The sequence below is a fragment of the Procambarus clarkii genome, chromosome 40 (genome assembly GCF_040958095.1).
Source record: "Procambarus clarkii isolate CNS0578487 chromosome 40, FALCON_Pclarkii_2.0, whole genome shotgun sequence".
NCBI lineage: Eukaryota > Metazoa > Arthropoda > Malacostraca > Decapoda > Cambaridae > Procambarus > Procambarus clarkii.
This window is the reverse complement of record NC_091189.1, coordinates 10,947,098-10,962,282: the sequence shown is the minus strand read 5'-3', so window position 1 is coordinate 10,962,282 and position 15,185 is coordinate 10,947,098. Positions and strand designations below refer to the sequence as shown.

The window sequence follows — 15,185 nt, the reverse complement described above, 5'->3', positions numbered from 1 at the left end:
GCGATACTGGTAGTGGTGGTACTGGTAGTGGTGCAGACGAGGAGTCACAATAACGTGGCTGAAATATGTTGACCAAACCACACACTAGAAAGTGAAGGGACGACGACGTTTCGGTCCGTCCTGGACCATTCTTAAGTCGATTGTGGAATCGACTTGAGAATGGTCCAGGACGGAGTGTGTGGTTTGGTCAACACTGGCAGTGGTGGTATTGGCGGTGGTGGTACTGGCAGTGGTGGTACTGGTATTGGTGGTACTGGCACTGGTGGCACTGGCAGTGGTGGTACTGGTAGTGGTGGTACTGGCACTGGTGGCACTGGCAGTGGTGGTACTGGCACTGGTGGTACTGGCACTGGTATTGGTGGTACTGGTAGTAGTGGAGGCGGTGCCAGCAGCAAGCACCAGTACGGAGACAATGGCCGCCGCTCCTGGACCTGAATGGTAAACACGACCGAACAAATATTTCCCAGCTGACCTCCCGACGGCCGCCTCCACCCTTTACACTCCCCACCCTCGTACTTCTCTATCCCACCCCCCATCCCTCCTATTCCTCCACCACCACCACCTACTTATCTATCCCCTCCCACCCCACCCATCCTTCTTCTCCACCCACCCTCCAGACAGGCGGGTTAGGTTATCTTGAGTCGGGTTATCTTAGGTCGACCCTATCGACTTGAGTCGGGTTATCTTAGGTATCTTGAGTCGGGTTAGGTTATCTTATCGGGTAGTCCCTTATCAACCACGAAAGAAAGTCCAAAATCTTTTCCAACGTCATATTCAACGTTAAAATTTTTTGGGCGGGCTAATCACTCTTTGTATTCATCGGTTACGTATCTTTTCTGCACTTGAAAATCGCAGCCACCTTTGTTAGTGTCTCATAGTTTTTGGTTACTGTAATTGTCCATTCGTTTATATGGAATTGTTTGTGTTTGAGTTAGTCAGTCCTTGTGCAGGCGATGAGTCACAATAACGTGGCTGAAGTATGTTGACCAGACCACACACTAGAAATTGAAGGGACGACGACGTTTCGGTCCGTCCTGGACCATTCTCAAGTCGATTGTGATGAGGACAGGTAGGGACAGGCATTAAATAGGCAAGAGAGAGCTGAGGAGGAAAGTCAGGTGTAGAGGATAGTAGTAATGAGAACTGCAGCAGGCCTATTGGCCCATACGAGGCAGCTCCTATTATAACCACCGAAGGAGATAGTAATAGGAAAAAGAAGAGGATAGTAAGGGAGCATAGAAGACAATGAACAGAAAAAGGGAGAAGAGAGAAAGAAAGGGAAAGAGAAAGAAAGAAATGGAAGGGGGAAAGCTTATGTTAAGTTACGTTTGTTAGAAAGATTAGAGCATTTGAGTATATACTGTGAAAGGGAAGAGTCCACAGCAACAAAGCCAGGACTCAAGTTCATGTTGGGTACATTAACGAAACGAAACGTACGTTGGGTACGAAACGTCGTCGTCCCTTCAATTTCTAGTGTGTGGTCTGGTCAACTTAGTCAGTCCTTAATGAAGCAGGAATTGGGCTGCACCTGACACACTGCCATTTGGGAAATGATTCCTTAACTGGTGGAACTTATTACAGCTGAGTAAATAGTGATTGAGGCAAATGTTCATTTGGTCGTCTAAAATATTTGCTCGTTTTCTTCTTCCGTCGTGTTGATCCCCGTCTCCCACGACGGCCCGCCCAGGTATATCCCTAAAAAAAAAAAAAAAATCTCCCAAGCATGTGGGAGACGCAGTCGCTGTGTACTCACCTATTTGTGCTTGCGGGGGTTGAGCTTTGGCTCTTTGGTCCCGCCTCTCAACTGTCAATCAACTGGTGTACAGATTCCTGAGCCTACTGGGCTCTATCATATCTACACTTGAAACTGTGTATGGAGTCAGCCTCCACCACATCACTGCCTAATGCATTCCATCCGTTAACTACTCTGACACTGAAAAAGTTCCTTCTAACGTCCCTGTGGCTCATGTGGGTACAGTGTACAGTGTGTGTGTGTGGGGGGGGGCCGTGTTGCCCCTCCTGGTGGTGAAGGTTGGTCATCTGGTCCCGGTAACATCTGTGTACCGGGGTATACGCTGGTGTTCTTCGCCCCTGGTGGTGGTGGACCATCTATTAACATATTAGGCACACACGCATCTATGCAGCTGCCTTAAGACAACAGGAAGGAGTGGTGGGTTGTGTACGCAATGTGTCAAGAACTAGCTACGTGATGCTAAAAATCCCCTTCACACTGGATTGTTAGTCAAATGAGACCATGTGATCAGTATAGCCTGCCCTTGCAAACTTTCGATGCATTATGAGGGTTATATCATGAGCCTGAAGGGTTAATAAAGTCACTGCAAAGTACCAAGTACCTCACATACCAGGAGGTCTGACTCTCTGTGCCAGTATATGATGATGTGCTGCACCTCTGGTCAGGTCTGTACTCAACCTTGTGCTTTCCAGCCGGTAGTAACATTTGTACCAGGCGACTGGTGGGGCTGTCACATAGAGCCGTCTCTCTCTCTCTCTCTCTTCTCTCTCTCTCTCTCTCTCTCTCTCTCTCTCTCTCTCTCCTCTCTCTCTCTCTCTCTCTCTCCGCAACAACCGTTGTTTCCAGACTAGTTTTATAGTTTTGTTATATTCGACTGGTTGCTGCTGGGACAGTAACATCTTCAGCCTTTTTACGTGTTCCGTTTCCAGCTAGTTTGTCTACATTAACTTCTTATCCATAGAACCCTACGTGGCTAGGGATCCAGTTAATTCAAGTATCTGCTCGTTGTAGCTGAAGGCTTTGAGTCAGCGTTTATCAATACATTATTATCATGGCTGCTTACGTGCATGTTTAAGGGAACTTGATATCAAGCATTTCCCTTTGAAATGTGGAAGGATTGTTTGTCACCGTTAGTTCAGTGGATGAGGGGAGCAGCAAGCTGCTGCTGCTGCTGCTGCTGCTGCTGCTGCATGACTGGAGTGTGGGTCTAGAGCCATCAATGTAGTTCGTGAGTACATGATTGTAGTAGTGACTGAGGGAGGGTAATGTTGATGGATAAAGAAGGAATAATGAAGTGAGGTACAATACGTAAACTACATACTAGTGTTTACACTCTCGGTCAATGGTAAGCAGTGATTTCATTAAAGACAATACAAAAGGGGGGTGGGGGTGTAATAAACACGACTCACACAATACTCACAATATACTAATGCCACAAACGATCACAGTCTCTCGTGTGTTCACCAGGCGGTGCACAACAGCATCTTCAAGGCGGCTCTTCAAGCCCGCATCTCAGATGTCTTGACTCAACATACACCAGCGTCTCCTCTCCAAAATTTCCTGCTCAAATCCTCCGCGCGTGGCTCTCAATATCTCTCACAGCAGCCGACGCCTCTATCCAGACTCCAGACATCTTAGCTGGCATTCCCCAATACAAAGTTTAAAACTCCTTTAAGCACTGTTTTGATTGGTTGGCGGTGTCACACTCTCCACCCGCTGTTAACCTGCTGCACTTACACTGGTTCAAATCCACAAGGGCTGTGACGGGGATTCGAACCTGCGTTCGAGAGCATCCCAGACGCTGCCTTAATTATGGATTAAGGTGCCTTAAATTGTGGATTTGTTCATTTGATGCATCACGCAATTGTAATTTCTGTGTGTTACACTGGTTCCATCAAGCTGTCTGGGTTTGCAAAATATTTTCAACACAAGACCAGAGGAGTCTGAGACATTGCAGACGCCTTGGTGATGAACGACCCAGCAGGTGCGACCAACACCTGGTTCATCCCTTAGTTCAAAATGTTCACTCAGTAAGGTGGAGTCTAGTGAAGGTTTTACAGCAATGAAGACAATGTCTGTATTAACAAGAGGTAATATTTAACACACTAAAATAATGGTAGTCGAAATGGCTTTTAGTGCTTTCTCTTGTACAGCACCTGATACAGCTGTGCAGCACCTGATACAGCTGTGCAGCACCTGATACAGCTGTGCAGCACCTGATACAGCTGTGCAGCACCTGATACAGCTGTGCAGCACCTGATACAGCTGTGCAGCACCTGATACAGCTGTGCAGCATCTGATACAGCTGTGCAGCACCTGATACAGCTGTGCAGCACTTGGTACACCTGCACGGACTCCCATACACCTGTCCAGGGCCCCCCTTACACCTGCACAAACACCCATACACATGTCCAACACCTAAATTATATATTTTTACAATGAAGACTTTCAAACAGTGGATGTGTACCTCACCAGTCTTCACAGAGGGTTGTATAATGCTGTTATTTGTAAGTGTAGTTTCAGTATATAATTAAGTATGAGTATATAAAGTGTAAATGTGGCTTCAAAGTTTTTTACAAATTCCTAAAATCTTCAGTTACATTCTAGGTCAGATTATGTTAGCTATGTTACAGTAGATCAAGGTGGTATTAACCCATAGTAAATCATATCCAGGTCAGTTAGGGTATGTTAGATTAAATTAAGTCAGATTAAGTGCGGGGTTAAGTTAATTTGTGTATTCTAGATGAAGTTGGTCTGGGTCTGACGGCACTGGTCACTGGTCTTAGCACTGTCGGCATGAGGGGAACCTTAGCACTGTCAACACGAGGGGAACCTTAGCACTGTCAACACGAGGGGAACCTTAGCACTGTCAACACGAGGGGAACCTTAGCACTGTCAACACGAGGGGGAACCTTAGCACTGTCAACACGAGGGGGAACCTTAGCACTGTCAACACGAGGGGGAACCTTAGCACTGTCAACACGAGGGGGAACCTTAGCACTGTCAACACGAGGGGGAACCTTAGCACTGTCAACACGAGGGGGAACCTTAGCACTGTCAACACGAGGGGGAACCTTAGCACTGTCAACACGAGGGGGAACCTTAGCACTGTCAACACGAGGGGGAACCTTAGCACTGTCAACACGAGGGGGAACCTTAGCACTGTCAACACGAGGGGGAACCTTAGCACTGTGACCAGAATATACCTAATGTTGCAAACCTTTCGCAGTAATAATGCAGAGCTCTGTCAGCCTCTGTCACTGTTTGAAGCACACGATTAATAACGATTATTCTTGCACGCTGACAGCTGATAATAACAGACACTTTTGTAGAGGCTTTTATGTTTTGCTGTTTGGTTGCATGTTCAATCATCAAGGCACTTGCATGCTAATACTTAATGATAATAAATAATCGGGAAGATATATTAATATTTTTAAATATTTAATAATTTTGTGAAGGGCAGTTCCCCCCCCCCTTGTTATAGACCACAAATTAGTTACCAACAAGATTTATTGATAATTCAGTAGTTTAGTGAGATTTCTGTCCGGTAGTGATGGGAGGGGAGGGTGTGGGGGGGGGGGTGGAGAGACGTTTAGGCACGTTTTCTTACGCCTGATGCATATGTTCACCTAGTAGTAAACTCGCCTTGTAATAAAGTTACCTGGGAATTAGTTGACTGTTGTGGCTTACGATCTGGACAATGGGCTCGGTAGATTTCGATAAGCCTAACAAGTTTCCTGTTCCCGACCACCCAATTATAATGACTCACTCTTAACAAGGTGTCACCAATTGTCTGTTTCCGAGACCAAAAGAGCTGTTTACCATTCATTGTCACCTGCTGAATTCAAATATAATAATGAAAAGTAGTAATTAGCTACTGTTTGATGTGAAGGGATGGTAACAAAATCTTGCTCGATTCAAGAGGGGGGGGAGGGGGGGGGGGAGGGGGGGGAGGGGGGAGGGGGGGGGGAGGGGGGAGGGGGGGGAGGGGGGGGACGTCTTAACACCCAGGTGGCCAGTATGGAGGAAGTAGCCAGACTCTCCTGCCAGAGCGGGCAGCTCTCACACCACTAGCCCACTCACACAGACAACAGCAGTACTGTGATTAAGCAAAATTGTAATTAATTTTGTCAATAAAAATGTTAATAAAATCAGTAGTGTGTGTACCCAGCCCCGCAGCGCCATCACAAGCCTTCAAGTCGCCACAGAGCTGCCACTCATGTTGGTCATAGTTTATGCACCTCAAAATCTGCTTCATGTTGTCATAAATTTCCCTCATATATATATACAGTATATGCAATGGGCAGCACAACACAATGGAATTAAGGGCAAAACACTACCATGTAGGAAAAAAGAGCTGAAAAAAGAGCTTTAAGACTTGTCTTGGATGAAAACTAGAGCTAATCGAAAATTGTAAACATCATTTCCGTTCTCAGTGACCCAGAATTGATCAAGAGTGACTTCATTTGTTTCAGGAACATCCTACCTGTTGACCTGTGTTATCAAAAGACGGCACCCAGCCAGGAAGGCTGCACCACCGTCCATAAGACTGAATTAATTATACTGACGACTCAAATGTATACTGATACCTGCTGGGATTTAACAGTTTTGTCAATAAAAGGCCGTATTAAAACCTGCCATTCACGTCCCGTTGCCCAGATGAGTTCCCTAAGTTGACCATTCGTCGCTCAACCCAGCGAGCCCCTCAGACGCACCTCTGTATGGCTCCAAGCCTCGCCATAGTCCTGTGGTGACGCTGCGGGCGGAGTCGCTGCCGCTTCTGCTGGTGAGTCTGGGTGGGGAGGTGGTCCCTGTGGTCCTGGCTCTGACCGCTCAGCTTGTGGAGGAGGTGGTGATGGTGGTGGTGGTGCAGGTGGTGGCGGTGGTGGTGGTGGTGCAGGTGGGAGTGGCGGTGACCGTGACTATCAGGGTCACCACTCCCACACCACGACACCAGGACGCACGTCTCCACCTGCATCAGGAAGGTGGCGAAGACTGCGGTCTGGACTTGAGAGAGAGAGAGAGACCTCCGGCCTCCTCGGTGGCTTCCCTGAAGGATGACTATCTTCCCGATGTCCTCCTCCTCCTGGACGGGGAAGGGACAGTCCTGCACCCGTCTCGCCTCACCGTGCAGGCCCTGACGGTAAAGTCACCAGCTGCCTCCATCACTACACCCGCTCACAGGCCGTACCAGGACATCCATCAACACCATAACTTTGCAACACTTAACTCTCACAAACATACGGCGCAACTGTCTTGGTAATTATTGCAACCATTAATTTTGCACACCTGCAATACTAAATATCGGCGACTGATTCGATCACAACATACACATGTCCAAACCTGACTTGCAACTACACCAGTAAACACTACAGATGTGACTGCCAGTTCTACACAAGCTTCAAGCCTCCAGTCACTTATTTAAATCTTTATAGCAAAACTTCGGCCTTAAGATTTTCAATGTGTCTGGACTTAAAACTTTACTTTATTTAAAATCTAATTTCAAATGACACCTCCCTTTCTCCCCTCTGTCCTTCCACACCCTCCTCCCCTCTCTGCCTCTTACTCTCCCCTCTCTCTCCGTCTCTTACTCTCCCCTCTTGATCCTAACATGCACCATTTCTCTGCTGCACTTTTATACCAAGAAATCTTAAAAAAAAACAATAAAACTATGTTGAAAGGTGAACCCTGACAGGAGGGCAGAAGTGGAAGAACTGTGCTCCACCCCCACACAAACCAGTGGTCCATCCCCCCCACACACACCATTGGTCCATCCCCCATACATACCAGTGGTCCACCCCCACACACACCAGTGGTCCACCCCCCCCCCCCACACACACACACACCAGTGGTCCACCATCCCCCCCACACACACACCAGTGCCCCCCTCCCCTTCCCCTCACACCAGTGGAGCAACATACAGAGGGTAAGAGGGGACACACGGCTGTCTGCTTTAATATGTCTCCTTCATCTCCCCCTGAGGCCGGCGGCCAGTGTTGCTCTCACCTCTCCCTCCCCTCTCACTTTTACCCATTGATTAAGTGCTGGGGAGGAGGGGGAGAGAGACAGAGACACGGGGAGAGATAGAGAACAAACTGCAGGAATGGTCCGACAAATGGCCACTAAAGTTCAACCCAAGTATATGTAAGGTAATGAAACTAGGTGGAGCAAATAGGAGGCCAGACATTGGATACCGAATGGGAGATGAAGGATGAAGGCCTTCGAGAAGCGGACAGAGAGAAAGATCTAGGAGTTGTTATCACGCCAAACCTGTCTCCTGAAGCCCACATCAAAAGAATAACATCGGTGGGGGGGGGGGGGGAGTGATACATACATATATATATATATATATATATATATATATATATATATATATATATATATATATATATATATATATATATATATACGAACATAGGAATGTGCCTAAATGCCAACAGCGACTGCCCAGACAGGTACAAAAGGAGTGTTGGTAACGCATATGTCGACCGTGCTCTCAGCCACAGCTCAGAATGGAAGCAAGTCGACGAAGAACTCTGTAGGGTAAGGCAGGTCCTAGTCAACAACGGCTTCTCCAATGGTTTCGCCGAAGACATCATAAGAAGGAAAGTGAAACGCCATGCAACCTCTGAAGAGACAACTAACACAACACCTATACCCCCTATTAGACTATTTTACAGGAACTTCTTTTCCACAGCTCATAAAACGGAGGAAAGGGTCCTGAAAGATATTGTTAATAGAAACGTTATCCCTACAGACAAAAATCAGAGGATACAACTGACGATTTACTATAAAACCAGAAAAACGGCCAGCCTACTCATGAGAAACTCTCCAGACACAAAGCAGAACGCTTTAAAAGAGACCAACGTCGTCTATGCCTTCAAATGCCCTCTTGGGGACTGTAAGCTCCAAAAAACCCAGTATATATGCAAGACAACAACATCTCTTTCTAGGCGTTTAACGATGCATAAGCAACAGGGCTCCATTAAGGAACATATAATCTCTTCCCACAACCAAACCATCGCCAGAGAAATCCTAGTAAACAACACAGAAATCATCGATAGATACAGCGATAGCAGGCGGCTTGACGTTTGCGAGGCACTACACATTAAAAAGTCAACACCAGCAATCAACAGCCAATTAATGCACAACTATATTCTACCCACCTCAAGACTCCGCTACAATATAGAAGCATCAAGAAATATGGACCAATAGGCTTTCTACAATCACTTCCATTCAATACCCATTGTTTCGTGTTCTGTCTTGTGTTGATGAAATTAATACCCTATTAATGCCACCTCACCCCATCCACCTCACTCAAATGTAGATATAAACAAATCGGAGATGTATAAGTTCTATTCAGTTGTGTATGTGTAAACTAAAGTCTTTGAAAATGTAATAAGTTTTACGAAACGCGCTCAAGTGTCGTGTCAGACTAGAAATAAAAATGAATTTTGGAGAATTGATTTTTGAATTACCACCAACAGTGAAAAGAAATGTACGAAAGATAGAGAAAATTCGTGTTAGAATTATTAATCTTACTTTTTCGGTCATATTTAATAATATATATATAGTGTGTGTGTGTGTGTGTGTGTGTGTGTGTGTGTGTGTGTGTGTGTGTGTGTGTGTGTGTGTGTGCGAGTACTCACCTAATTGTGCTTAAGAGAGTTGAACTTTTGCTCTTTGGTCCGCTTCTCAACTTTCAATCGACAGGTGTAAGAGTTCCCAAGCCTTTTGTGCTATCATGACTACATACGAAGCTGTGTTCGGAGTTCTTAAGTTCTTAATACCTTTCCTTTTGTTCACTGTTCACACACTGACAAAAATATATCTTCAGTCCGAGTATATTTCCCCCCCATGTATATGCAACCTGTGTTTAAACTTTATGTTACTAAGATATCTACGTACTAAAATAAAGCCGCTTTTATAAATACATTGTCACCGTCTGGAGCGACCTTATAAGCCACAAAACATGGCTAAACTGTCACAAACTCCTAGTGAATGTTGCCTCGGTAACGGGGAGCCGGTCGGCCGAGCGGACAGCACGCTGGACTTGTGATCCTGTGGTCCTGGGTTCGATCCCAGGCGCAGGCTAGAAACAATGGGCAGAGTTTCTTTCACCCTATGCCCCTGTTACATAGCAGTAAAATAGGTACCTGGGTGTTAGTCAGCTGTCACGGGCTGCTTCCTGGGGGTGGAGGCCTGGTCGAGAACCGGGCCGCGGGGACACTAAAAAGCCCCGAAATCATCTCAAGATAACTCAAGAAAGTATCTACTCGCGCTCCGCCTCCGTGTGGGGCGTGAAGAGCAGTCGTGGCGAGGCACCAGGACCGCCCTTCACCGCCCCTCCGTAACACCTGACTGCTGGAGGCGACGCTGGAGGCGACCGCTCTCCACCTCCTAAAGATGAGGACATTTTCCGATCGCGAAACCCCGGGTGTCCGACGCGTCCCGTTTAAAAATACTGGGGGAGAAGTGAGACGCGATGCGACGCGTCAGGGGCAAGATGCCGTCATGCTGGCTGATATCTGGGTTGTCATCGGCGGTTATCGATCACGTCACTTCTTTGGCGTTTTTTGCCAATTACGTACGTCAGTATATCGCATAAATTTACCCCGTCGACCAATCACTAAGATACGGCACGAGAGAGGGCGCTCCGCCAGCAGGGTGAATATTAGAGGGAAAGAGCTAAGCCACCACGACTATATACCACTTTGAAAGGATAACGACGACAAGGATCTGGAATAGCAAGGACGGAACGGTGCCCAACCACTAGGATCATCAGGGCTCGAACGCCGACCTGCAAGAAGCGAGGCCTCCGCTGTACCACCTAGACCAAACACCGTACCCCTGACGTCTCGTGTACCATCGCTGTCAGACGCTCACAGATCACCACAAAGCCAACGCCGGCGGCAGCTAACATATGGCGGTCGCTTCCTGAATTCCTAAACTAGTCTCGTATGTATGGTGACAACGCCAGGCGAGGCATCGCCAGAGTCACCATTACAATCACTCTCAACGGCACCAAGAACAGCGTCTCGACAATCGCACATATTGTCATTTACAGACACCTGAAGAAGGTTTCGGGTGTTCTTCTACTCCTCGAGCTCGGCCTGAGGCCAGGCTCGAGGTGTGATAACCTTGTCCAACAGGCAGTTGCTTGGAGCGGCCCGCAGGAACTCAAGACACCTGCTCTCAGGAACCAAAAAAAAAACACACAGACTAAAAAGGTTTATCACGGTAAAAACTGCGCCAAGTTTGTGTGTGTGTGAACTGGTTTTGGGTCCGGCTGTTGCGTGGCGATTGTTGGCGGGGACGCTTATGGCGGTAAAGGCCTAGTTCTGTCTAGCCTTATGAGTTTAGATTTAGATTTCAGATTTAGATGCTTTACTCGTGAGTGATTTATACTCATTATTACAATTATGGTGAACAGGCTATTCAGCTTAACTGACGGACACCCATAGTATACCCAAGGGGACGCCCACAGTGTACCCAAGGGGACGCCCACAGTGTACCCAAGGGGACGCCCCAGTGTACCCAAAGGGACACCCACAGTGTACCCAAGGTGACACCCACAGTGTACCCAAGGGGACACCCACAGTGTACCCAAGGGGACACCCACAGTGTACCCAAGGGGACACCCACAGTGTACCCAAAGGGACGCCCACAGTGTACCCAAAGGGACGCCCACAGTGTACGAAAGGGGACGCCCCAGTGTACCCAAGGGGACACCCACAGTGTACCCAAGGGGACACCCCCAGTGTACCCAAGGGGACACCCACAGTGTACCCAAGGGGACACCCACAGTGTACCCAAGGGGACACCCACAGTGTACCCAAGGTGACACCCACAGTGTACCCAAGGGGACACCCACAGTGTACCCAAAGGGACACCCACAGTGTACCCAAAGGGACACCCACAGTGTACCCAAGGGGACACCCACAGTGTACCCAAGGGGACACCCACAGTGTACCCAAGGGGACACCCACAGTGTACCCAAGGTGACACCCACAGTGTACCCAAGGGGACACCCACAGTGTACCCAAAGGGACACCCACAGTGTACCCAAGGGGACACCCACAGCGTAACTCACAATACCATTATACGACCAACCTTCCGCTCACCACTCACACGATAAGGGATGAGCCCGTAATAAACTAATTAAACTTAAAAATAATTGCACTCCGGTACGAGAGACTAAATTGGCCATATATGAAACAATATAGCAATTAATTACGAAGAGACACCGCTAAGTTAGTACGCCTATAGAGCCCTAAGAAGGGGTTGGATGAGAAAGAGCCCCCATGGTGGGGGTTGAAAGAGAAAGAGCTAAACCAGTATGCCTATAGAGCCCTTAGCAGAGCTACGAGGACAAAGAGCTAAGATAATACAGTAAGAGGAACGGTGTCCAATCACGTGAGCCATCGGGGATCGAGTACCGACCCTGCTAGAGGCGGGATAGTCGCCGTACCGACCAGAGCACCATCAACACGCACCTACAGCACCTCGAACGAGTACCTCTCGCGGGCTGGCTATATGCAACAATGTGTCTCAGTGTATTAGTGATGGAGGTAAACTGTTTACAGGGCGGCGGAGGGTAGAGGTGGAGGGGGGGGGGATATTCTTAGATTTTGGGATTGTAATTAATACGGCGTTGACAGGGAGGGAGGGAGGGAGGGAGGGAGAGAGAGAGACAGAGAGAGAGAGAGAGAGAGAGACAGCGAGAGAGAGAGAGAGAGAGAGAGAGAGAGAGAGAGAGAGAGAGAGAGAGAGAGAGAGAGAGAGAGAGAGAGAGAGAGAGAGAGAGAGACAGAGAGAGAGAGAGAGAGACAGAGAGAGAGAGACAGAGAGAGACAGAGACAGAGACAGAGACAGAGAGAGAGAGAGAGAGAGAGAGAGAGAGAGAGAGAGAGAGACAGAGAGAGAGAGAGAGACAGAGAAGAGAGACGAGAGAGAGAGAGAGAGAGAGAGAGAGAGACAGAGAGAGACAGAGAGAGAGAGAGAGAGAGAGAGAGAGAGAGAGAGAGAGAGAGAGAGAGAGAGAGAGAGAGAGAGAGAGAGAGAGAGAGAGAGAGAGAGAGACAGAGAGAGAGAGAGAGAGAGAGAGAGAGAGAGAGACAGAGAGAGAGAGAGAGAGAGAGAGAGAGAGAGAGACAGAGAGAGAGAGAGAGAGAGAGAGAGAGACAGAGAGACAGAGAGAGAGAGAGAGAGAGAGAGAGAGAGAGAGAGAGAGAGAGAGAGAGAGAGAGAGAGAGAGAGAGAGAGAGAGAGAGAGAGAGAGAGACAGAGAGAGAGAGAGAGAGACAGAGAGAGAGAGAGAGAGACAGAGAGAGAGAGAGAGACAGAGAGAGAGAGAGAGACAGAGAGAGAGAGAGAGACAGAGAGAGAGAGAGAGAGACAGAGAGAGAGAGAGAGAGACAGAGAGAGAGAGAGAGAGACAGAGAGAGAGAGAGAGACAGAGAGAGAGAGAGAGACAGAGAGAGAGAGAGAGACAGAGAGAGAGAGAGAGACAGAGAGAGAGAGAGAGAGACACAGAGAGAGAGAGAGACAGAGAGAGAGAGAGACAGAGAGAGAGAGAGACAGAGAGAGAGACAGAGACAGAGACAGACAGAGAGAGAGACAGAGACAGAGACAGAGAGAGAGAGAGAGAGAGAGAGAGAGAGAGAGAGAGAGAGAGAGAGAGAGAGAGAGAGAGAGAGAGAGAGAGAGGGAGAGACAGAGAGAGAGAGACAGAGATGGCAGTGAGGGGGAGAGAGAGACGGAAGTGAAGGGGGAAGAGAGACAGTAGTAAGGGGGACTCAATGTCCTGGCTCCCCTCTCTCTCTCTCTCCCCTCCTTCCTTCCTGTTACTCCCGCCCTTGATTTTAGAATGTTGTGTGTTTACAAACACAAGCTGCCCCTCTACCCCGGGCACTCTGCCCACCTGGCCAGGTGAAGACCCACTCTTACGTTAATTACCGCCCAAATATCCACCACCACCTCTTAATCTACCTCATAATCCGAGAGGAAACAATTTGGTCTCATTACATTTAGCTCAATTCCATGAATAACCTGACACTGTTTAGGGTTTACAACTTGGCAAATATTGTTGAATGAGTTCAACAAGAAGGCTGGAACCTAGCACGCGCCTTCTTTTAACTACATAACTGCTTAAGATGGATTATGAAGATGGGAACAGAAGAGGGAGCAGGAGACCTTCTGACATATACCAGACAGATGCCATGTATACCCGTCAATACGACCCAGCTGCGTCCAACAGCCTGGTTGACCAGACCTGGTTGATACCTGGTTGATGGGGTTCTGGGAGTTCTTCTACTCCCCAAGCCCGGCCCGAGGCCAGGCTTGACTTGTGAGAGTTTGGTCCACTAGGCTGTTGCTTGGAGCGGCACGCAGGCCCACATACCCATCACAGCCGGGTTGGTCCGGTACTCCTTGGAGGAATAAATCTAGTTTCCTCTTGAAGATGTCCACGGAGACCGCCAACCAGGAGAGGCTTGGTCAGAGACCGGGCCGCAGAGACGCTGATCCTGGGGACCAACGCACGGTAACCAGCAAGGTAACTATCTCACATTTGTCTAACCTACGCTTGAAACACTCCAGCTGCCCCCTTCCCCCCCCCCCCAGTCTATTATACTTCCTGGAAGCTCAATAGAGCGATAACTATCCTTTCAAACGAGCATCTACCTGATTTTTTTCCGAATCTAAACATATCGGAGTTGAATTAACTGTTAGACACTGCATTATGCCTTGTTAGCCACCTTCCACACGACACCGTCCCGAGCTCTGGGCAGGGAAGATCTACAGTACCTCGACCTACACATTTTCAAGAAAATTTTCGTCTTCTCGCCCCCACTTTATAAATTAAGTTTGGGCCTAATAAAGACGATTAAGTTGAAGGATAGACTAACACTGGAGACGACGAATCGCTCTGCTTTATCTACTTTGTTTTGAACACTTGTTCATTGTTTTCTTAGTTTAAGATCACAACTAATCATGAGTCAATACGCAGGCGACGAGTCACAATAACGTGGCTAAAGTAAGTTGACCAGACCACACACTAGAAGGTGAAGGGACGACGACGTTTCGGTCCGTCCTGGACCATTCTCAAGTCGATTGAGAATGGTCCAGGACGGACCGAAACGTCGTCGTCCCTTCACCTTCTAGTGTGTGGTCTGGTCAAAATCAATACCTTTTTTTTTTGCATATTAATTTGATTATTTTACTGTTTTCAGCCTATATCTGTGAACACGTATAATTTCCACGACTCGAGACCCCATTGCTTACGTCTATCAGTGTTAAAATGCACATTTTAATATGTTTGTCCATTTTTTAAGTCAAGTTAACCTTTACCTAATCTTGAGGTCGTCTCAATAATCTTTCCCGCCGTGTTGTAGCGTTATCGGTAAAGTTATTAATGTTGTACATGCTTGTG

The 15,185-nt window shown here is 47.8% G+C and overlaps 1 protein-coding gene across 3 annotated transcripts in view; it reads right to left on the bottom strand.

Moving 5' to 3' along the window:
* The window catches only part of LOC123752802 (spermatogenesis-associated protein 13), a 294,193-nt gene that overhangs the window by 227,189 nt on the left and 51,819 nt on the right, over positions 1-15,185 (bottom strand). The window contains exon 1 of one of the 3 annotated variants that reach the window (XM_069338676.1): positions 6,469-7,032. The exons of the other annotated variants lie outside the window; for them this stretch is intronic. Within the exon in view, the coding sequence (XP_069194777.1) occupies positions 6,469-6,731 (263 nt within the window). The 5' untranslated portion in view covers positions 6,732-7,032. Of the gene's footprint in view, positions 1-6,468; positions 7,033-15,185 lie in introns of those variants that run through there. 3 annotated transcript variants of the gene reach the window in all.